The sequence below is a fragment of the Eriocheir sinensis genome, chromosome 44 (genome assembly GCF_024679095.1).
Source record: "Eriocheir sinensis breed Jianghai 21 chromosome 44, ASM2467909v1, whole genome shotgun sequence".
Lineage (NCBI taxonomy): Eukaryota > Metazoa > Arthropoda > Malacostraca > Decapoda > Varunidae > Eriocheir > Eriocheir sinensis.
Genome location: NC_066552.1, coordinates 332,005 through 355,966, shown reverse-complemented (window position 1 = coordinate 355,966; position 23,962 = coordinate 332,005). Strand labels below are relative to the sequence as shown.

The following is a 23,962-nucleotide window of genomic DNA, read 5'->3' as shown; positions in this document are numbered from 1 at the left end:
GGATGGCAGAATAGATCAATACTGGTTACTGCTAATACACTCCCTCCTAAAATAGTTTGTCATACGAATGTACCACCAATAGTTTGACACAAAATAAAGGCAACGAACTGGTGGGTCTTGCGTGAGGGCTCAGATGTGCCGCTCCTCTACGTGGCTGAGGGTTCACGCATCTTTCGCACCCTCCTCGCATGATTCAGTTTTCCTCAGGTGTTAAGTTCACGGCGAACGGAACAGACAGGTGTGGGACATGAAAGTTAACAATGCTCCCTCTTTGAACTCTTGGCAGGGGTCGTTCTTTTCAGAGAAGCCTTTACGTTTTGGTTTCCGGTAAAGTTCCCTCCGTGTTTCTTACAGTATACATCGGAGACATAAACTAGGAGAGTGTGGCCACCTTCATCACCGGCGTCATATTGTTACCGAAAGAGTTGCGAGAAATTCAAATTCATGATGATGCAATAGTATTTTTTGTGATCTAGGAGGGCGCGTCGCTTCCTTCACCCTACGACGCCAAACTCAGGGGTTCCTCCGGGCAAGTCTGCATGCAGGCCCCCTTCCCATTCCGAGTACCTCATGGCAGGGTCTATCGACCCATCCCAAGTACCTCATGGCACAGGGTCTATCGACTTACTCAATCCACGAACTCTGTGAGAGTCCCTTTGACCTCCAAGGTTGTCACTTATAGAAACGACCCGGTGAGCAGGGTCGGCACCTGGGCAGCGTGCCACGTGGTCATATAGCCCAAGTCAGCGTTGACGGACTATGCAGGTAATAAGTCTAGAATTAATCTCAAGGAGTAATCACCAGTTTGACACAAAGTCATTCCAGCGATATCCCATGATTCTGAATAGGCAGTGATTACCAAAGGTATTAATTCGCCTCTCCAAGTCATTATTCAGTGTTTGTGTCTCACAGCCATATAGTAAGACACGGAGCACAAGCGACTGGAAGATCCGGATCTTTGCCCTTCTGCACAGGTATCGAAAACGCCATACACTCGCACTGAGCGAGTACATAACACCGTGGGCCAAGCCAATCTGCCGTAAGACTTCCTGGCGAGACTCACCGTTGTTCTGAACTACGCTACCAAGGTATGTGAAATTTTCCATGATGTGAATGTCCTCACCACACGCATGAACAGACTGTACTGCTTCATCTAGCAAGCCTCCAAACACCTGTACCATGGTCGTGGTCCAGGAGACCTGAAGTCCCAAGGGCTTCCCCTCCTCGTGCGGTGCTTCGAGAGCCATCACCATACCCTCCAGCGACTCCGCAATGATTACTGCATCATTGGCAAAAACAAGGATAATGACCCTGGTATTGCCACTAGATGCACCACAATGACTGGTCCACAACTCTGCCTAGTACCCAGTCCATACTTGCTTATAAGCGATGAGGGCAAAGAAACAGCCCTGCCTCACTCCCGACTTCATGGGAAATAAGCTGGACCCCCTCCCCCCCCACACACACACATACATAAAAAACACTTCGCAGAACTCTCAGTCCCAGAATACAGACCAGTCAGCAAACCACTGGTCCTTGCAAGAATCCTACTGAGTCGCAGGAGATCTCAAAGTGTCTCGCGATGCACTGAATCAAATGCCTTCTTGAGGTCGACATAGGCTGCAAGCATCTGTTGAATCTCACGCCGGCAAGGCTAGGCTAGGCTAGGCTTCACCTCAGGGCATGGGAGCAGTTGAGCAGCTGAACTTAAATCAACTTCCGTCTGGAGTTCCACATACGCGTCTCCTTTCTCCGCTGCCCTTGATGTTTCCGCCACCCAGTGTCGCCAGGTGTAAAGTTCAAAATTGTCGTACTGAGACAATTGAATTAGGCATTTACACCAGAATAATCTTCCTACCACTCACTACCAGAACAAAGAATTTATCCTTACACTGTATTTGGCTCTGGTTAGACCACACCAGGACTATGCTGTTCAGTTTTGGCGTCCCTATCACATAAGGGGTATAGACTCCCTTGAAGTAGGCTAATACAGAGGAGAATGACGAAAATGATCCAGGAGCTTAAGAGCTTACCGTACAGGGTTAGACTTAAATGACTTAACTTCCACTCCTTGGAAAGGCGTAGACTGCGTGAGGACTTGATTGAGGTGTTTAAATAGGTCAAAGGGAAACTGACCTGAGAACACGCAGTAACTGGTATGTGTTCGATAAATTCAAGTTTAGAATAGAAATAGGCAAAACCTGATTCACGAACAGCGTAGTGGAAGAGTGAAACAAACGGAGGGGGTGTGTAGTTGAGGCAAACACAACTGAAATCTTTAATTAATCGTTCGTATTTATCTATTTCTTCTTCGTCTATTTTTATTCTTCATCTCCTCTCCTCTCCTTCCTTCCTTCGTTCTTTTGTGAAACTATACCTACTTATAAACATCTTTCAGGAGAGAAGAGGGAGAGAGAGAGAAAGAGGGAGAGAAGGAGAGAGAGATATTTACATAGATTTACATAGAAAATCAGACCACACAGACCCCATGGTCTAGACTAGGTGGTCTGTCTTTAAACCTAAGTGATTCTACATTAATCAGATGGCTCCAAAACGTTGCTTTTCTACTCTAGTTAATATTAAGTTCAAGGAAGTGACGGTCGAGCTTGTTTTTAAAGGAGTCAATCGTGTTACACTGGACCACTGACGGTGGGAGCTTATTCCATTCTCGCACTACAACGTTGGTGAAGAAAAATTTGGTGCAGTCTGAATTTACTTGTCTACATCTGAGTTTTATGCCATTGTTCCTCGTTCGCAAAGTGCCATCGATCATAAACAATGTTGATCTGTCTACATTCGTGAAACCATTAAGTATTTTAAAACATTCGATCAGTTTTCCTCGGAGGCGACGTTTCTCAAGAGAGAACATGTTTAGGGTGGAAAGCCTTTCTTCGTAGGATTTGTTGCGCAAAGAAGGGATCATTTTTGTTGCCCGACGCTGAACACCTTCTAATTTAGCAATGTCCTTTGCATGGTGGGGAGACCAAAACTGTACCGCATATTCCAAGTGGGGTCTGACTAAACTATTGTAGAGCGGAAGTATTACATCTTTATTCTTGAATAAAAAGTTTCTTTTAATGAAGCCCAACATTCTGTTCGCTTTATTTGCTGCATCGATGCATTGATGTGAGAATTTGAGGTTTGACGCGATTTTGACCCCCAGGCAGGGACGTGCACAGGTAGGTTGCCCATGTTGTCTGAGCAACTGCCGTTTTGCCCTTCTCGGCTGATGTTGCCCTTCTGAAAAATAGTGTTACGAATGTGTGTATTTTTTCCTAATATTATTTCCTCCAGGGACGTTATTATAGTCCCCGTTTTCTATTTTTACCCTCCCTCCCCTAGTGCTGTTGCAAAAGTAACCAATGATATTTCCGCTTCCAACAAAACATTATTACACTGAAATTACCTATTTAAATATAAGTATTCATCAATCTAAAATTATTTTAACTATTTTCTCACATTTGAAAACTTATAATATTAGCTATCTAGCTAGTTAATTCATTCCCGCCAAAACGTACTTGAAGCGTCCCTCGCGGCGTCACAGTCACTTCCCCCGCGACCGTCGCGACACCTTCACACACGTCCCCTCGCTGGTAAAACTCCCCCATATTCACCGTATTTTGTATAGTTAATAACCTTCGATAACATGTGCTGCTATAACAACTAGTGAGTTAAGGATCCCTAGAAGGCTGTGATAACTATGAATCCCATATTATACAGTTGACCGGGTGAAGTGAGGCATGTTGGGTATGATAGGCTGGACTGCTTGCATCACCCGCAGCCCAACACCCACCCATCATACCGACTCACGATTTGCTTTTTTGTTCTTTGCTGTGCTGTGGGTTCTACAAAACGCTTTCGAACTACACAGTGTTGTGAAAAAAAAAAATTGTTTTTGCTTATTTGTAATATTCTAATAAAGACAGTGTGCATAAAGTGCAAAGCCTGTTAGGGTGTTTTGTTGTTGTTGTTGTTGCAGTTTGTGCGGGGGGGGGGGGGGGTTGCCCTTTTTTCAGGTTTGAGCAACTGCCCTCTAAAATTCCTGTGCACGTCCCTGCCCCCAGGTCCTTAACGCATTGAACGCTTGTGAGTTTAACGCCGCGCATTTCGTAATCGAACTTCTTATTTCTTGTTCCAACTTGAAGGACCTGGCACTTGTCTACATTAAAGGGCATCTCCCATCTATCCGACCAAGCTGAAATTTTGTGCAAATCCTCTTGGAGGCTTTGCCTGTCTTCGTCAGTGAGAACCGAGTTACCAATCTCTGTGTCGTCTGCAAATTTACTAATGCGATTGTTGAGTCCAATATCCACATCGTTGATATAGATAATGAAGAGCACTGGGCCTGAGGGACGCCACTAGTGACAGGCGCCCACTCTGAGTTAAATCCGTCAATCACTACTCTTTGTTGTCTGTTGCTCAACCAATTCGCGATCCATTGGTTTACTTGACCGTCAATACCTATTTGCTTTAATTTATAAAGTAATTTATGATGTGGGACTTTATCAAACGCTTTCTGGAAATCAAGATAGACTACGTCCAGTGATTTGGTTACGTCATAAACAGTGAAGAGGTCGTTATAAAAGGTCAATAGGTTTGATAGGCAGGATCTTTTGTTACGGAAGCCATGTTGTGAATCCCCAATTAATGAGTGGCTTTCGAGGTAACTCACAATTTTGTCTCTAATTATGCTTTCAAGTAGCTTACCTACAACTGAAGTTAGACTAATGGGTCGGTAGTTACCTGGTATTTTTTTGTCTCCTTTCTTAAAAATCGGTGTCACGTTAGCCTTTTTCCAATCCGAAGGGACGATGCCTTGTCGCAAGGACATATTGAATACGGTTGTGAGGGAGGAGAGTATTTCGCTCTTTGTTTCTTTAAGCAGTATAGGATATACTTTGTCGGGTCCGGGACTTTTATTTGTTTTAAGTGAATGGAGAGCTTTAAGGACTTCATCGGTTGTTATTTCAAAATTAGGCAATGCATGCTCGAGATTTACATTAGTACTGGTGTTGGTGGTAGTGGGAGGAAGACTGTTAGTATTAAACACCGAGGAAAAGTAATTGTTTAAGAGGTTTGCAATGTGTTGGCTGTCAGTCACTAGTGCACCGTCGCTGTTTGTTAAAGGTCCAATTCCACTTCTGATCGCCTTTCTGTTGTTTATGTAACTGAAGAAAGATTTCGGATTATTTTTACAGTTGGCTGCAATATTTTCTTCATATCTACGCTTTGCCTGACATACTAATCTTTTTACTCGTCGCCTGGCATCATGGTAAAGTCTAATGTTTTCGGGCGTGCTTTGCTCTCTCTTTAACCTGTAAGACAATTTTCTCTCCTTGACTGAGTGTTTAATTTCGTTATTAAACCAAGGTGGGCTTTTATTAGTGTTAATTCGCTTCTCGCACAAGGGGACGAATGTGTTCTGCTGAGTGAGTAAGTAATTTTTAAAGCTTAGCCAGGCTTCCTCTACATTGCCGTCATCTGATAGCTAAATTTCTGTTAGTTTTTGTCGGATTTCTACGAAGTTGGCTCTTTTGAAATTGGGCACCTTTGCTTTATTTTCAGTCACTGATGATTGAGCTCTAATGTCGACGCGCACTAATTTATGATCGCAAGAACCGAGGTGTTCTCCTATCGTGACATTACTGACTAGGTTGTCTTGGATAGTTATAACAAGGTCGAGTATGTTATTTTGTCGAGTTGGTTCAGAAACCATTTGGCTTAGATAATTTTCTTCTAGAAATTCGATCATTCTATGTGACTCGCCTTCTGTACCTGACAGTGTGGCCCAGTCGATATGGGGGAGGTTAAAGTCTCCTAATATCAGTGAGTCGTTGTTATTAAGTGACTGCTTTGAAACGCTGTACATCTCAAGGTCGTCATCGAGTGATTGCCCGGGAGGCCTGTAGGTGACAGATATATTTAAATTGACTTTTACAATGTTTACTCGCACGCACAAATGTTCAACGTTACTCTCTCTTGGTGTTTTGTCAGTGGGTTGCAAATAGCTTTTGACAAAAAGGGCGACGCCACCGCCTCTACGGTTTACACGATCTTTGTTGAAGAGTCTGTAGCCATCTAAGTTGTATTCGGAACTTAAATCAATATTTGTGGTGTCGATAAATGTTCCGGTTATAGCAATTATGTCAAAATTTTCTGTTAGAGCAAGACATCTCAGCTCATCAAACTTGTTTCTTAGGCTACGCGCATTGAAACTAAGGATTTTTAAGTTATCTAGAGGCTTGGTAATATAGGTGGTGGTACTTGCGGGATCATGGTTACGGGGGTGGGGTTGGGGGGAGAGAGAGAGAGAGAGAGAGAGAGAGAGAGAGAGAGAGAGAGAGAGAGAGAGAGAGAGAGAGAGTAATTCCTAACATAATGCCTTTCTTTTAACTTAAACGGAGATAAGATGCATTTATGGATGGAAGGGAATTTGGTGAGCAACCCGTCTTCAGGAGCTGCCTTGTGAAGGGCGTCTGGGCTTTTGCAGTCTCCTTCTGTCCTTGTGTGCCCTTGTGTGCCACTGATCCGCTGTCATCTTGCTAGGTACCGGGACACAAAAATGACAGCTTTTGTTAACTTTTTATTCGTTTACTCTCATCTACGTACATCCAGCTATCAGTTGATAATGAACGATGTACCATTATCAAACTTTGCATTATGCTCTCATGGATTACTTAATTATGTGACTTGCTACTGTATCACTGAGCTCAGGTTATTCGGCATCCTGGGTCCAGGCCGTTGCTCTGGACAAACTGATATTCACCACGGCTTGATCACGCGTTGGACTCGTAATCGCCAGTAGGTACCCTCCCGACATGAGCTCCTCAGTCAGGCCTCCTCGGACCTTGGCTTTTGGATACACTAGGCCAGGCATTTTGGAAGACTTTGTTGACCCCTGCTCCTTCATTCATAAAGGATTTACCTGTAGACTGGGTTACCGATCAGCGACACCTTGGCACAACCCTGGGCTATTATTATTATCATTGTACTTCTTCTTCTTCTTCTTCTTCTTATCATTATTATTATTATTATTATTATTATTATTATTATTATTATTATTATTATTATTATTATTATTATTATTAGTAGTAGTAGTAGTAGTAGTAGTAGTAGTAGTAGTAGTATTGTTTTTGTTGTTATTGCCATTATTATTATTGTTATTGTTATTATCATTATTATTATCATTATTATTATTATTATTATTATTATTATTATTATTATTATTATTATTATTATTATTATTATTATTATTATTATTATTATTATTATTATTATTATTATTATTATTATTATTATTATTATTATTATCATTATTACTGTTGGTGTTGTTGTTGGTGGTGGTGGTATTATCATTATTATTATCATCATCATCATCATCATCATCATCATCATTATTATTGTCTGTTTTTAATATTAGTCAAATGGACAAATAATGCTTTAAGGGCTCCTCAGTTCGAAAGAGTTAAGGTACTTCTGGTTAACTCTTGAATGTGGAAGTCAGACAACATTGGGATGAGTTTGAAGGGAGAGTCTTGTCTATCGAGTTGTTTGCAATCGTTCCATGGCAAAACTGAACTCTGAGTTATATTTCCGAGGATTTAGATACATATAAATTTTTTCACTCTTTATTATTTTTACATGTCTCTGATACAATATGCCTGTAAAGGAACATTAAGACATCAATCAACGTATCCCTCACTAGGTGAATGAAAAACACATATCACACAAAACAAAACAAAAAGGTACATAGCAATTATTAATTAAATGCCAGTGTATCATAATAAAAACTACATTGCAATATTTTGAAATTCGTCATTTATTAGTACAGATCCTTCAGTGGATACTTTTTTAGGTTCTTCAGTGGATCCTTCAGTGGATCCTTCTGTAAATTCTTCAGTGGATACTTCAGTAGATTCTTCTGTAGAGTCTTCAGTAGATTCTTATGTAGAATTTTCAGTGAAACCTCCAGAGGATCCTTCTGTAGATTCTTCAGTGGATCCTTCGGTAGATTCTTCAGTTGATCCTTCTGTAGATTCTTCAGTGGATCCTTCAGTGGATCCTTCTGTAGATTCTTCAGTTGATCCTTCTGTAGATTCTTCAGAGGATCCTTCAGTAGATTCTTCAGTTGATTCTTCAGTGGATCCTTCTATAGATTCTTCAGTGGATCATTATGTAGATTCTTCAGTGGATCCTTCTGTAGATTCTTCAGAGGATCCTTCAGTAGATTCTTCAGTTGATTCTTCAGTGGATCCTTCTATAGATTCTTCAGTGGATCATTATGTAGATTCTTCAGTGGATCCTTCTGTAGATTCTTCAGTGGATCCTTCTATAGATTCTTCAGTGGATCCTTCTGTAGATTCTTCAGTGGATCCTTCTATAGATTCTTCAGTGGATCCTTCTGTAGATTCTTCAGTGGATCCTTCTGTAGATTCTTCAGTGGATCCTTCTGTAGATTCTTCAGTGGATCCTTCTGTAGATTCTTCAGTGGATCATTCAGTAGATTCTTCAGTGGATCCTTCTATAGATTCTTCAGTGGATCCTTCTGTAGATTCTTCAGTGGATCATTCAGTAGATTCTTCAGTGGATCCTTCAGTGGATCCTTCTATAGATTCTTCAGTGGATCTTTCAGTAGATTCTTCAGTGGATCCTTCAGTGGATCCTTCTATAGATTCTTCAGTGGATCTTTCAGTAGATTCTTCAGTGGATCCTTCAGTGGATCCTTCTGTAGATTCTTCAGTGGATCCTTCAGTGGATCCTTCTGTAGATTCTTCAGTGGATCCTTCTGTAGATTCTTCATTGGATCCTTCAGTGGATCCTTCTGTAGATTCTTCAGTGGATCCTTCAGTGGATCCTTCTGTAGATTCTTCAGTGGATCCTTCTGTAGATTCTTCAGTGGATCCTTCAGTGGATCCTTCTGTAGATTCTTCAGTGGATCCTTCTGTAGATTCTTCAGTGGATCCTTCAGTGGATCCTTCTGTAGATTCTTCAGTGGATCCTTCTGTAGATTCTTCAGTGGATCCTTCAGTAGATTCTTCAGTGGATCCTTCTGTAGATTCTTCAGTGGATCCTTCAGTGGATCCTTCTGTAGATTCTTCAGTGGATCCTTCTGTAGATTCTTCAGTGGATCCTTCTGTAGATTCTTCAGTGGATCCTTCAGAGGATCCTTCTGTAGATTCTTCAGTAGATTCTTCAGTGGATCCTTCAGTAGATTCTTCAGTGGATCCTTCTGTAGATTCTTCAGTGGATCCTTTTGTAGATTCTTCAGTGAATCCTTCAGAGGATCCTTCTGTAGATTATTCAGTGGATCCTTCAGTAGACTCTTCAGTGGATCCTTCAGAGGATTCTTCTGTAGATTCTTCAGTGGATCCTTCAGTAGATTCTTCAGTGGATCCTTCATTAGATTCTTCAGTGGATCCTTCAGAGGATCCTTCTGTAAATTCTTCAGTGGATCCATCTGTAGATCCTTCAGTGGATCCTTCTGTAGATCCTTCAGAGGATCCTACTGTAGATTCTTCAGAGGATCCTTCTGTAGATTCTTCAGTGGATCCTTCTATAGATTCTTCTGTAGATTCTTCAGTGGATCCTTGTGTGGATTCTTCTGTAGATCCTTCTGTAGATTCTTCTGTAGATTCTTTTGTAGATTCTTCAGTGGATCCTTGTGTGGACTCTTCTGTAGATCCTTCTGTAGATTCTTCTGTAGATTCTTCAGTGGATCCTTCTGTAGAACCTTCTGTAGATTCTTCTGTAGATTCTTCAGTGGATCCTTCTGTAGATTCTTCTGTAGATTCTTCAGTGGATCCTTCTGTAGAACCTTCTGTAGATTCTTCTGTAGATCCTTCAGAGGATCCTTCTGTAGATTCTTCAGTGGATCCTTCTGTAGATTCTTCTTTAGATCCTTCAGGGGATCCTTCTGTAGATTCTTCTGTAGATCCTTCAGAGGATCCTTCTGTAGATTCTTCAGTGGATCCTTCTGTAGATTCTTCTATAGATCCTTCAGAGGATCCTTCTGTAGATCCTTCTGTAGATTCTTCAGTGGATCCATCTTTAGATTCTTCAGTGGATCCTTCTGTAGATTCTTCTGTAGATCCTTCAGAGGATCCTTCTGTAGATTCTTCAGTGGATCCATCTGTAGATTCTTCAGGGGATCCTTCTGTAGATTCTTCTGTAGATCCTTCAGAGGATCCTTCTGTAGATTCTTCAGTGGATCCTTCTGTAGATTCTTCTATAGATCCTTCAGAGGATCCTTCTGTAGATCCTTCTGTAGATTCTTCAGTGGATCCATCTGTAGATTCTTCAGTGGATCCTTCTGTAGATTCTTCTGTGGATCCTTCTGTAGATTCTTCAGTGGATCCTTCTGTAGATCCTTCTGTAGATTCTTCAGTGGATCCATCTGTAGATCCTTCTGTAGATTCTTCAGTGGATCCTTCTGTAGATCCTTCTGTAGATTCTTCAGTGGATCCTTCTGTAGATTCTTCTGTGGATCCTTCTGTAGATTCTTCAGTGGATCCTTCTGTAGATCCTTCTGTAGATTCTTCAGTGGATCCTTCTGTAGATCCTTCTGTAGATTCTTCAGTGGATCCTTCTGTAGATTCTTCAGTGGATCCTTCTGTAGATCCTTCTGTAGATTCTTCAGTGGATCCTTCTGTAGATTCTTCAGTGGATCCTTCTGTAGATCCTTCTGTAGATTCTTCAGTGGATCCTTCTGTAGATCCTTCTGTAGATTCTTCAGTGGATCCTTCTGTAGATTCTTCAGTGGATCCTTCTGTAGATCCTTCTGTAGATTCTTCAGTGGATCCTTCTGTAGATTCTTCAGTGGATCCTTCTGTAGATTCTTCAGTGGATCCTTCTGTAGATTCTTCAGTGGATCCTTCTGTAGATTCTTCAGTGGATCCTTCTGTAGATTCTTCAGTGGACTCTTCTGTAGATTCTTCTGTGGATCCTTCAGTGGGTTTTTCAGGGAATCCTTCAATGGATTGTTCAGGTAATCCTTCAATGGGTCCCTCACTGAATCCTTCAGTTGATTCTTCAGTGGACTCTTCATCATATCCTTCAGTGGACTCTTCATCGTATCCTTCAGTGGACTCTTCATCATATCCTTCAGTGGATTCTTCATCGTATCCTTCAGTGGACTCTTCATCGTATCCTTCAGTGAACTCTTCATCGTATCCTTCAGTGGACTCCTCATCATATCCTTCAGTGGACTCTTCATCGTATCCTTCAGTGGACTCTTCATCGTATCCTTCAGTGGACTCTTCATCGTATCCTTCAGTGGACTCCTCATCATATCCTTCAGTGGACTCTTCATCGTATCCTTCAGTGGACTCTTCATCATATCCTTCAGTGGACTCTTCATCATATCCTTCAGTGGACTCTTCATCGTATCCTTCAGTGGACTCTTCATCGTATCCTTCAGTGGACTCTTCATCATATCCTTCAGTGGACTCTTCATCGTATCCTTCAGTGGATTCTTCATCATATCCTTCAGTGGACTCTTCATCGTATCCTTCAGTGGACTCTTCATCATATCCTTCAGTGGACTCTTCATCGTATCCTTCAGTGGACTCTTCATCATATCCTTCAGTGGACTCTTCATCATATCCTTCAGTGGACTCTTCATCATATCCTTCAGTGGACTCTTCATCGTATCCTTCAGTGGACTCTTCATCGTATCCTTCAGTGGACTCTTCATCATATCCTTCAGTGGACTCTTCATCATATCCTTCAGTGGACTCTTCATCGTATCCTTCAGTGGACTCTTCATCGTATCCTTCAGTGGACTCTTCATCATATCCTTCAGTGGACTCTTCATCGTATCCTTCAGTGGACTCTTCATCGTATCCTTCAGTGGACTCTTCATCATATCCTTCAGTGGACTCTTCATCGTATCCTTCAGTGGACTCTTCATCGTATCCTTCAGTGGACTCTTCATCAGATCCTTCAGTGGACTCTTCATCGTATCCTTCAGTGGACTCTTCATCATATCCTTCAGTGGACTCTTTATCGTATCCTTCAGTGGACTCTTCATCATATCCTTCAGTGGACTCTTCATCGTATCCTTCAGTGGACTCTTCATCGTATCCTTCAGTGGACTCTTCATAGTGTCCTTTAGTGGACTCTTCCTCGTATCCTTCCGTGGACTCTTCATCGTATCCTTCAGTGGACTCTTCATCGTATCCTTCAGTGGACTCTTCATCGTATCCTTCCGTGGACTCTTCATCATATCCTTCAGTGGACTCCTCATCGTATCCTTCCGTGGACTCTTCATCATATCCTTCAGTGGACTCCTCATCGTATCCTTCCGTTGACTCTTCATCATATCCTTCAGTGGACTCGTCATCGTATCTTTCCGTGGACTCTTCATCGTATCCTACAGTGGACTCTTCAGGGACTCCTTGAATGGATTGTTCTGGGACCCCTTCAATGGGTCCTTCAGTGTATCTTTCAGTAGATTCTTCAGTATATCCTTCAGCTGATTCTTCAGTATATCCTCCAGTGGATCCTTCAGTGTAATCGGTGAACTCCTGAGTGGGTGATTTCTCAGTGGACTCTCCAATGGTTTCTTCAGGTAATTTTTCGTTGGAATCCTCCGAGATCTCTTCAGCGGATGCATTAGAGTCTTCAGCGGATCCTTCTGTGGTTGGTTCAGTTAGCAGTTCAGTGGTTAGGTCAGTGACTTCCTCAGAGGTTAACCCATGAGTAGTGTGCGCGGCGCCGGTCGTCCATCCATCGGTCAGGCCAGCACTCGTAGCCTGAGGCCCCACTGGGATCCCTCCACCAAACTCATCCTCGATAACTATGGCAAAGATGGAATCATCATTTCCTGCTTCTGTTGTAGTGGTGGTGGTGGTTGTCGTGGTGGTGGTGGTGGTTGGGGTCGTAGTTGTAGTTGTTGTGGTTGGGGTCGTAGTTGTAGTTGTGGTGGTGGTTGGGGTCGTTGTTGTTGTAGAGGTGGTGGTTGGGGTCGTTGTTGTTGTAGTGGTCGGTGTAGTAGTGGTAGTCGTCACTTCACTCGTGGTGGTGGTAGTCTCGGGTTTTTTAGTGGTGGTAGTGGGCCGAACTTTTCCTGATTGAAAGAAGGTTTGAAGGAATTAATCTATTTGTTTACCTGTACCTGACCCACATCAAATCACACACTGTTCTCAGGCCAGCTCCACAGTTCGCCATGATGGGTTAGTAAGCCTCCAAACCAATACCAGAGACTCCGAAAATTCTTTGTGTAGTGTTTGGCGTTCCTATTTGAGTAAAGTTATGAAATTTGAGGAATCCATACGTGAAATCTCTTGCGTATCTGGTGTTGCATCGAAAGCCTAACCATGATGGAGTGGAAGGTTGAATACTTTGCTTTCGGGCGGTTACAAAATCACTTGCAACTATAGACAAAAATGTAAGCCCGTTGTCACTAAAACTTTTCATCCGCATCAGTTACTGAAAGGTCCTCAACTGAATAGCTTAGGTCTGAAACCGTGAGTAAGATTTCAGACAATACTCCTTTTTATCTTTGAAGAAAATATCCTTAATATGTTCATGAGGATAGTAAATAAAACACAAGACAAACATAAATTGGGAGCGGTGAGCAGCGGACTTACCGGGCAACGGATGCCAATTTCGGAAGGGATGAAAGAATGAAGATTCTGGTAACTCTTGCATAAGGGATTTGGATAGAATAGGGATGAGCAAGAGTAGAAAGTCGTGTGCATCGGAGCCACGGGAAGGGAGGGGAAGAGGCATTCAATTAGCAAGCTCCGAAGAACAGTCAGCGTGCAAATATCTGAGTCCCGGGGGCCACATCTCCGGGACACACCGGGGAGAGGAAACAGTGTGACAAAGGTGAGATAGAGAAGTGTTTTGTAGTGATACCTTTTATTACGGAATGTATCTATAGAGCTCATGCACTGCAGATTTCTTCTACAGTGTTTTCTAGTTGTTTAGTTTTGTTTTTTAACATCAATCAAGATATTTTAAGTTATTTAAAAATCTCTACATCAAACGAGTAAAGTTAATAGCATTGGATGTAGCAAAAGTGTAAATAGTTACGTCAGTACAGAATTAAACTTTTAAGTTGTATTTTATAATCCTAGTTAATTACCGCCTTTACTCCGGGATTAGGTGAAATTTTAGTTAAATGTCAAATCAGATATCCGGGTAAGCTGACTAAAAGAATTATAAAGTTCATCGATGACACAAGTCTTACATTTCTTACATCTCCACTATAAGAGACAACAGCAAAGGAACAAGTATGATTGTAACTGACAGTCAAACCCATGCATGCATGAGTGACTCTACACTATTAAGGATACTATGATGCAGCTGATGAGAACAGGTCCATCCTGTCCACTCTCTTGTCCGTTTGCCCGTACTCAGACCAGCAACCCGAGTTCCGCTTTCTCAGCCGATGACAGGATTGCTGGCAAGGCAAAGATGGTATCAGATTCTTCAAACACTAGACCGTCTATATATGTATTTAATGCTATAAATTTAATAGATCCGTAAAGTTCAACGGAATTTTAAGCATCAATGAAATACGTATATATTATCATAGTATCCTTATGTCTTTTAATTTATCTGCCAAGTTTCGTTGTTAAGCTAACTATTCATTCAACTTTATTATATATATTGCCAGACGTGGAGCCAGTGAGGTCCCTCCCTTTCCTCTCCATTTTTTTTTTTTTACATCGCGGCCTATTGCGCCGTTAGCCTTTTTCACTGGTGGGGACTGATGGTCGGCCCAGCCCGTTGCGGCGCAGACAAGTGTTTTATAGTGGCGCCATCTTGTTTTGGCTCTTACTGCCCCCCGGAGCTCATCTTTGAGCCTCTTTTTGGGAGAGGTAATCTAGAACCCGGGTTCATAGGTGGTCTTCAGGGCAGCATGTGGGTAGTCTTAGGCCACTCGGCGGTGACTGAAAAATCCCGCTTCCCTCCAGGATATCCCGGACGCGGCGCCGGCACGCTAACCACTCAGCCACCGCCTCCCCATTACCGTCTATAATGGATTTATTATTTGCTGTGGTCAGTATGCTGCTCTACTATATCAAAATTTGCGGTCTCGTACACAAGCTCACCCTCCCCTCATAGCTCCCGGCACCCATTTATCAACCAACCCAAAGGGAGGATGAACAGCTGGGTGGGCTGGGCGCCGAATGTTCCTGTCATTTCGTGGTAGTAGGATAAGTACCAGCAGCAGCAGTAGTAGTAGTAGTAGAAGTGGTTGTAGTAGTAAAGAAACTGCAACAACACAGCGAAGATATGCCGTAATGAACGCCACTGAGTGTCGGGGATCGAACTCGAACCTTCTGAGTAGAAGTCAGGGGAGCATACCGACTACGCCACCGATGAGCTGAAAGGTCACCGCGCCAGAGGCTACTCATGCGGCCTATACCTGACGCCCCAGCCCCGCACTGTGGACATGAAGGTGAAGGTGACCCCGCTCACACTCGTGACTGTCGGAAACGCTTTTAATCAACCCCTTATGGCACATACAGTGTATATATACATTTGAGAAACTGCAATAACACAGTAAAAATATCCCGTAATGAACACCTCTGAGTGCAGGGGATCGAATCTGAGCCCAAACATTCAACCAAGACTGTGCTGTTAATGAATCCGATATTGCTAGTTATTTCAAGGGGAAATGCCGAGTTTCATGTATGCTGAATAAAAGACAGAGGATGGGTTCTCAAGCTGAGCTACGAGTCTCGTTATACTACTTTGCCAAGTCAACTGCAGAACGAAAGCACCGAGCCGAGCATGTTCTTGCAGTTCCAGCATTCGTATGCGCGCGTGCGTGCGTGCCTGCGTACGTGAGTCAGAATGGCCGCGCTGACAACCTTTCTCCTTAATTTTGCCCATTCGGCCCCGGGAAGCTTACCATTCGAAAGCTTTTGAGTCAGGGACTTCCCAAATACAGTGTCAAAGTAACGATGATGATGATGATGATGATGATGATGATGATGATGATGATGATTTAATAACAATAATAGTAATAATAATAATAATGATAAAAACAACGACAACAATAATTATAATAATAATGATAATAGTAATAATGATAATAATAATAATAATAATAATAATAATAATAATAATAATAATAATAATAATAATAATAATAATAATAATAATAATAATAATAATAATAATAATGATAATAATAATAATAATAATAATAATAATGATAATAATAATAACCGTGTCATTGAACAAGCCTCCGAACAAGTGGACCTTGGTTTTGGCCCAGGAGACCTTCCGTCCCAGAGGCTTCGCTTCCTCATGCAGCACTTCGAGAGCCATCACCAGAACCTCCAGCGATTCCACGAGAAGTACAGCATCATCAGCAAACACAAGGTCATTGACCTTGATGTTGCCAACAGATGGTCCGGAACGGCTTTGATCAGCAACTTTGCCTAATACCCATTCTATCAAGTGTTGAAATGTGATGGAGCAGGGACGCACCCACCCCTGCCTCGTTCCCGAGTCTGCAGGGAAGAAGCCATAAAGCCCCTCACACTTCACAGCACTCTTGGTCTAGGAGTGAAGGCCAGTCATCAGGCCAATAATCCTTGCAGGAATCCCACGGATCCGTAGTATGTCCCAGAGTGCCTCAGAATGCACTGAGTCAAAAGCCCTCTTGGCATCGACATGGGCTGCGAGGAGCCCCTGCCGAAACTCGCGTCGGTGTTCCACGAGGACACGAACTGCTAGAATCCGGTCAACTGCTGACGACATAATAATCTCAACACCGGCGACGGGCAGTACGTGGGACACAGAAGGGCAAAGTCTGTCTTGCACGCTCCATTGACGCTCTCGTAAGCATGTTGCACTGTTATACTTTTTATACTGAGGGAGTGATAAACAAAATTGTTAAAATGAGGATAGTAGTGTGAGTAAATTTAAAGCAGCAATCTGTCGACCTCAAGTATCGATCCACAGGCGAGCTCCACACCTTCACAGGGGTCTAGCATAACATTTGCTTCGATTAAAAAAAAAAAAAAAATATCTATATATATATATATATATATATATATACATATATATATATATATATATATATATATATATATATATATATATATATATATATATATATATATATATATATATATATATATATATATATATATATATATATATATATATATATATATATATATATATATATATATATATATATATATATACATATATATATATATATATATATATATATATATATATATATATATATATATATATATATATATATATATATATGTTCTGAGTTAGGGGCATGTGACCAGCACTGAAAAACTTTGTGATACATGGGGTGGCAACTTCAACACCACTGAGTTAGTGAGTCGTGAAGTAAACGCAAAACAATCAAACTTACTTAGGCAGCAAACACAGCCGTCTCCAGAGCAGGTGAGAGTGGGATGCTTTTCGTGAGGGCACAGCCTCTCGTCGACACACGTCCCTGGGCAGCTGTCAGTAGGGTCGCTGCACACGGCGGGACGAACGGTACAGCATTTACAGCTGGCACCGCAGCCCGGCACCTCACGCTCCCACTTGAGGCACCAACTTCGACACAGGCCACTCCCCGCGTCGCAGGTATCGTGGGCACCGCACACTAACAACATAAATATGGAGCATAGTGTTTTGGGGTCTTCTGAAAAGCGTGATGAGTATAATTGACTTCAGCGAGGTTGGCTCCCGCGGGTCCTTAACACTTGTCTCTGCCTCTCATGTGTCAGCCATAGGTCACATATGAGAGGAAGAAATAGGTGTTGGGACTGTGTTCAGAGCGGCAGGGAGGGAAGGACACGCGGAAGCCAACAGAAAAGCGATCTCGGCAATCTCGCCACCGATTCAGGAAAAGCCTCCGGGTCAGATGATCGCACTTTGATTATTACTCTCTCGCCTGGCAAGACTGGGCAGCACTCACCGTCTTGAGGGGCGCAGCAGCAGAAGTTCTGAGCCGAGCAGCCTCCCGCCACCTCCTTCTCGTGCGAGCTGCACTGCCCCTTGACCACCCCGCCCGCATGCACGCACAGCTTCACCTCATCTAAAACTAAGCACCGAGATTCGCTATTTCAATTTCCCTGCTCGTAAAGAATCATGAACTAAACACAAAGATCAATAATAATAATCCAGTTACCTATTACCAGCAAAGACGGCTCGTTTATAAATTCGTCAACACCGAGCGGGATTATTTTGAGTCCCCATGATATGTCTTGTGTGTTTAGGGTATTTTAAGATATCAAGGGTCAATAGATGAAATATATATAAGTCATGGATATCTTGAGGCCTTTACAAGTCTAGTGGTCCGCAGCGATATAACCAAAACCTGAACTGCTTCCCCCACGCGCTGGCTTACCCCCGTCCGTGGCGACACAACACTTGCAGGAGTCGCCGCAGAGGCCATACTTCTCCTTCTCCCCGGTGCGGCAGGCTGAACGGCAGTGTCCCCGCCCCGCGTCACACTCCGGCTGGCCGAGGCACGCTAGACAAACAATAAAAGTCAAGTCCTGTACCCTCACGAACTTTAGACAGGTGTTGAGCACCTCTATGCAGGGCCAACGGTATATGCTAGAGAAGGGGTCCTGTTCCCTTCCACGCTACATTTATCCTCTCGCCCAAGGCACAGGTGGGACCACGGGCCGGCAGGTAACCCGAAAAACACCCCGCTGATATGAGTGGCATCGAACCCAAGACAACAGCATCGTGGTCAGTCGCGTTACCCACTGAGCCGCAGAACCCCATAAAGACGGGAAAGATAATAATTAAATGATGAGTTTGTTTCATTTTCCAATAAAGAGCGAGCCAGTAAGGGGCCGCACTAACCGTCCAGCGGTGCGCAACAGCAATGTCCGTCAGAGCAGCCTCCCGCCACCACCTTCTCCGCCGATGAACACTGCTGCTTGAGTGAGCCTCCCGCCTTGTTGCATGCTTCCATTTCCTTAGAACCTGCGACAGAGAAAAGAGGTGATCCGTGCTGAGCTCACACACACACAAAGGTTTCGGTGTTTACAAGCATCATACCGGAGCAACGAAAATAGCCAACAAACAGAGCAAGTCAGATTATTTTCTGCCCTTGATTGAGACAATAATGAAAATAAATTTGAGGACACTGGAGGTCTCTAGCGGACTACTATATCCTCTCGTCCCTGTATATATCACACCGGGTATATAAATAGATCGGTACACAACGAACTCGTAGTAAATCCAGACAACCAACTCACATGAAGGAGGGGGCAGGCAGCATTTGCAGCGACTCCCGCAGTCTCCGTGGATCTCCGTCTCCCGGCTGAGGCACGAAGCCTTGCACTGGCCTTGGTCTCCGTAGCACGAGAGTTTAGCCAGGCAGACTAAGAGACAGGACCAATTACGCGTCATCGAACAAATATCGTATTTTGCCAATACTCTTCATGCGCTGGTGTATGTCAACAGGCGGGTAAAGTGCCGATATAAAGACAGCAGTAGCGCCTTACCTTCCGTCAGCGACACGCAGCACTTGCAGTTGTGTCCGCAGTGGCCGGTCTCCTCTTCCCACTCGTTACAGGATGACCGGCAGTGTCCTCGGCCGTCCGCGCATGCCGGATGAACGTCACACTCTGCGAGCATTGGGAAAGTAGACAACAAGTGCATGAACTATGAGCAGAGTAAAGCCGTCGGCATAGGAGTGGATGCAACATTCAGATTGTGGAGATCACTCAGGAAGGACAAGTGTTGGTGGTATATACAGCCGGTTTCTGTCACACACCATTCTCCATATGCTTAGAAGAACAGGGACCGTCTGCTACTGCAGAACTCAGAAACTCACGGTCTTTTGGAGCACAGCAGCAGTACTTTCCAATACACCCGCTTGCTACTTCCTTCTCCATTAACGAGCAGTGGGCCTTGAGTGACCCTCCCGCTCTCATGCATTTCTTGACCTCCGAACCTTTCGAGAGATAAAGGAACGTGTCAGAACTACTCAGTAACCAAACGTGATATTTCTTTATAACTCAGAGGCCCGAAGATTGCTGTACCTTCCTTGACTGGGACACAACACCTGCAGCTAGCCGAGCAGCCGCTAACCACCTCTCGCTCGCCCTTCTGGCACGCCGTCCTGCAGAAGCCTTTCCCCTTGTGGCAGGCTGGCTCCGCCTGGCAGACTGTGGGGCCGGGGAAAGGAGGCGACGGTGGTGACAGTCTCTACACACACACACACACACACACACACACACACAGTCAAGTGCTTCAGCCATATAGCAGTCATTATGTTCTGCATAACAAAAGTATAAAGCTGCGAGCAGTGGCGTGCGTATACCGTCTCGTGGCGCGCAGCAGCAGTACTTGTCGGAGCAGCCGCCGGCCACCTGCGCCTCGTCACTGGTGCAGGCCGTCTTGAGCGACCCCCCGGCTTTCAGACAGTCCTCCACCTCCGTGCACACTGGCGGTTGTAAAGGTAAAGGTTAGTGTTGTCCCCTGGCCATATGGGCAGGCGGGCAGGGTCAGCCAGGCTCCGGCGGCAAGGCCCAGACTGGTGACAGCAAGATTTGCTCTGCCGGGGTCTCCTCCGCCTGGAACACCCTGCCCCAGAGACTCAGAGCTGCGCGTGTCGATGTGCTGCACTATGTCATCTGCTACAGGTGCAGACACCGACGAGTACTGAAACTTGTGACTGACTTTTGAAGGACAGCTATGTGAAAATTATTGGGTTAAGATTCGTTTTAGGTCCGTGCCAGTATCTCATTACCTACCTTATGAAACATCAGTATCTCTTCATATATCTTTTCTACAAACCTTCAACAGTCATGGAAACGCTTTGAAAATCCAATTCAAGGACTTTTTTTTACTCTTGAAAATAGGGGATAATGTTTACGAAAGCGCGTCGCCTCCTCTGGCGACGGTGCAGCCGGTGTTGCGAGAAATACCTCCTTGCTGAAATAAGTCACATATACATGTGGGGGGGGTCCAGGGGGGGGCGCAGCCCCCCCGTTAATAGGTCGTAAAGTTCGGTTAGAGTAGTTTAAATATGCTCCCCGATCCTAAACCCTCTGCGAGCTATTTTACGGCTGCGGCGGCTGCAGCGTCGTCGCGGCCGCCGCCAGAGGAGGCGACGCGCTTCCGTAAACATTATCCCCTATTTTCAGGAGTAAAAAAAAAGTCATTGAATTGGATTTTCAAAGCGTTTCCATGACTGTTGAAGGTTTGTAGAAAAGATATAAAAAAATTATGAAGAGATACTGATGTTTCATAAAGTAGATTATGAGATACTGGCACGGACCTAATACGAATCTTTACCAATTATTGTTTTAGAGGATCACATTTCGACAACTTGCCAGCACCTTATTGTAAAGCAAATATCATGCGTGCATTGAACTACAACACACTGAAACAAATGTATAATCAACAGACAAACTAATATGTGTCTTGCCAGCATTGTCTGTGGCGGGAATGCAGCATTTGCAGTCCGAGCCCGTGCAGGCGCCGGCCAGCTTAACCTCCCCCGAGGCGCACCGCTTCTTGCACCGGCCGTGGGCCTCGCTGCACTTTGCCTTGTTTCGGCACTCTGAAAGGAGGGCAGGAAAACGTTAGAAGGAGTACTATAAAAATTCTAACTATTTCTTTTAGTAGTATGGGAGACAACTCAGGGATAAAGGAAACCTTGTCTCAAACACGCTCAAGATGAATGAGAAGAACAGTGAATAATTTACACACACACACACACACACACACACACACACACACACACACACACACACACACACACACACACACATACCACTGCGGGAAGAAATGGTGGAGGCGAGCAGTGTCCATCAAATGAAGGAAAGGCTGGATGAATGTAGATATGGAGACGGGACTATTAGAGCTTAGCTTGGGCCCGGTAGACTACAAATAGGTAAATACAAATAGGTAAATACACACACACACACACACACACACACACACACACACACACACACACACACACACACACACACACACACACGGTACTCACTCTTCTCCCGCCCCACGCAGCACTGACAGTGTCTGCCGCAAGCATTGGGAACGTTGTCTTCCTTTGCGGAACATCGCCTCTTACATTTGCCATTTTCTTTCTTGCACTTTTCTTTTTGGAGACACTTCGCTGTGGGGGAATTATTATTATTGTTGTTGTTGTTGTAAGAGCAGTTATTGCCGGGTATGGAATATATATAAATATATATATATATATATATATATATATATATATATATATATATAAATATATATATATATATATATATATATATATATATAATTGAAACTTAATAATATGCACAGGACTGTTTGGCTCTTACGTTTGTTGTCCCTCGCCAAGCCGTCCCCTAAACCATAAGCACTCGTGTCAGTGATGTTACTTCCTTCCACTTCTGTAAAGAATAAATAAATGAGAGACCGGGCGTACTCATACTATAGATGGTGGGATTCTGTTGGGGGAGAATGGTGAGGGCTCTGAAAGGTGTTAGATACAGTGACGAAGGATGGGAAGGACTCAACGTAAATTATTTCTGGCAAGCGTATCTCTGATGAGGCATCTGGCAAGGTATCTCTAACGGCACTAGAACAAGCGTGATTGAACCAGGGGCTTTTTAACATGAGGCTTGTTCGCTGGGCTGGTCAGTGAAAGAGGATGAAAGCCAAAGCCGAGGAGGATCAGGTTCCAGTATTTGTCTGAGGAAAGGAAAGTCGAGGCGCCAAGGGAAGGAGGAGAATGACAGTGACGGCCGCTCCATATTCCTTCCTGCCTCTCTCATGGGCTTATTATGCTGTGGTTTTGTTTTTTAAGTCTGTATTGGGTAGAAAATGATTGGCGTTTGTTTTTTGTGTTTGATTTAGTGGTGTAACTCCTCATGGTGGTGAACTTTGAAGTCTAATTTAAGCCCCGTTCACGCTCTGCCGACTCTGGGCCACGGCAACCCAGCGACTCGGGGTATACGAGGTCTTGGGTGTGAAAGGGTCGCACATGGTCGGAATGAGGTCTAGAAACGATCGCCGGATGCTGAAAAGTTGCTAGGTTGTCGTGGGCCAGAGTCGACACAGTGTGAAAGGGGCGGGGCCTTTGGAATTTAAGTAGTCAAAGAATTTTACATTGCGACTTACTTTCATACTCGTCCAAGAACCTTCCCCAGTCGTCAGCTGGGTCGTTTTCACTTGCCCACGTAGCGTTGCCTAATTCCGTATCTGTTGGAAATAAAAACAGTTGTAAGAAGCTTCAACAAAAGATACAAAATACATATATCGACCAGTAATACCATGCGTGAGATCGGCAGACACAACCCACCAGCGTCTTCAACCCTAAGTGGCTCCAGCATTTACAGTTAACCCCTTGACTGCGGATTTCCTACAAGAAGACATCACCAAGCTACAGGAACGGAACAAAAAGTGGCTGCTACAACTCAATGAAGAAAAATGTAGTCATGCACTGTGGGAGGGGAAATCCAGCATACCAATACCACATGGGAAACACTCCACTATCCACCACAGAGGCAGATAAAGACCTGGGACTCGATGTTACCAGGCTACCAGTGAAGGCCAAATCCGTGCCATTCGCAGCGTACGGGTTAAGAACTATGGTAGTGTTTTACTCACGATTGAGGCAACATACGCCCTCCAGGCACTCGGCGGTGTGTAAGAGTCCGGTGAAGCACTGGTCAGCCTCTGCCACACACTCGCCGCCCACGTCCAAGCAGGATACCGATTCTGGCTGCCGCGCGTCACGAGGCGAGGCGGAGAGCGTGGGTCGAGGCCCGGGAAACAGACAGGTTAGTGCGGGGGAAGGTATCCGTAGAGTTAGAGAGGGCTTAACACGCGCAACTCCCGGCATCCGTTTAGCAGGGGCGCCAAAGCATGCTCGATCAGTGTGCCTCGTCCCCGCACATAATCGCCGAACAAATGGAAGTATTGTCGCTGTTAAACTCCTACAGCGGGCTCCCCTTGATGCGCTCGTCTGTATTTCAACCCCTCCCGTGACTTTAAC

General features: G+C 44.1%; 2 protein-coding genes across 2 annotated transcripts in view; one reads left to right on the top strand and one right to left on the bottom strand.

Moving 5' to 3' along the window:
* Nucleotides 1–6,818: 6,818 nt before the first annotated feature.
* LOC126980617 (uncharacterized) lies at nucleotides 6,819–9,271 on the top strand. Its single transcript, XM_050830719.1, has 3 exons — nucleotides 6,819–6,873; nucleotides 7,856–8,307; nucleotides 9,260–9,271. The coding sequence occupies exons 1-3, from the start codon at nucleotides 6,819–6,821 to the stop codon at nucleotides 9,269–9,271; spliced, it is 519 nt and encodes a 172-aa protein (XP_050686676.1).
* A 25-nt stretch (nucleotides 9,272–9,296) lies between these two features.
* The window catches only part of LOC126980616 (serine-rich adhesin for platelets-like), a 15,024-nt gene continuing 358 nt past the window's right edge, over nucleotides 9,297–23,962 (bottom strand). Inside the window, exons 2-17 of the mRNA XM_050830718.1 lie at nucleotides 23,575–23,689; nucleotides 23,086–23,166; nucleotides 22,284–22,355; nucleotides 21,962–22,090; nucleotides 21,395–21,529; nucleotides 20,285–20,407; nucleotides 20,004–20,129; nucleotides 19,796–19,915; nucleotides 19,464–19,586; nucleotides 19,215–19,340; nucleotides 18,817–18,939; nucleotides 18,350–18,475; nucleotides 17,918–18,043; nucleotides 17,366–17,602; nucleotides 9,815–13,066; nucleotides 9,297–9,349 (exon numbers count right to left, since the gene is read on the bottom strand). Of these exons, the coding sequence (XP_050686675.1) occupies nucleotides 9,297–9,349; nucleotides 9,815–13,066; nucleotides 17,366–17,602; nucleotides 17,918–18,043; nucleotides 18,350–18,475; nucleotides 18,817–18,939; nucleotides 19,215–19,340; nucleotides 19,464–19,586; nucleotides 19,796–19,915; nucleotides 20,004–20,129; nucleotides 20,285–20,407; nucleotides 21,395–21,529; nucleotides 21,962–22,090; nucleotides 22,284–22,355; nucleotides 23,086–23,166; nucleotides 23,575–23,689 (5,067 nt within the window). The remainder of the gene's footprint in view (nucleotides 9,350–9,814; nucleotides 13,067–17,365; nucleotides 17,603–17,917; nucleotides 18,044–18,349; nucleotides 18,476–18,816; nucleotides 18,940–19,214; nucleotides 19,341–19,463; nucleotides 19,587–19,795; nucleotides 19,916–20,003; nucleotides 20,130–20,284; nucleotides 20,408–21,394; nucleotides 21,530–21,961; nucleotides 22,091–22,283; nucleotides 22,356–23,085; nucleotides 23,167–23,574; nucleotides 23,690–23,962) is intronic.

Coding starts and splice junctions, on each gene's coding strand:
- LOC126980617 (XM_050830719.1), top strand. CDS start 6,819: ATGAGCTCCTCAGTCAGGCCTCCTCGGACCTTGGCTTTTGGATACACT. Junction 6,874..7,855: donor TTTTGGATACACTAGGCCAG/GCATTTTGGAAG, acceptor ATACTTTTTTAG/GTTCTTCAGTGGATCCTTCA.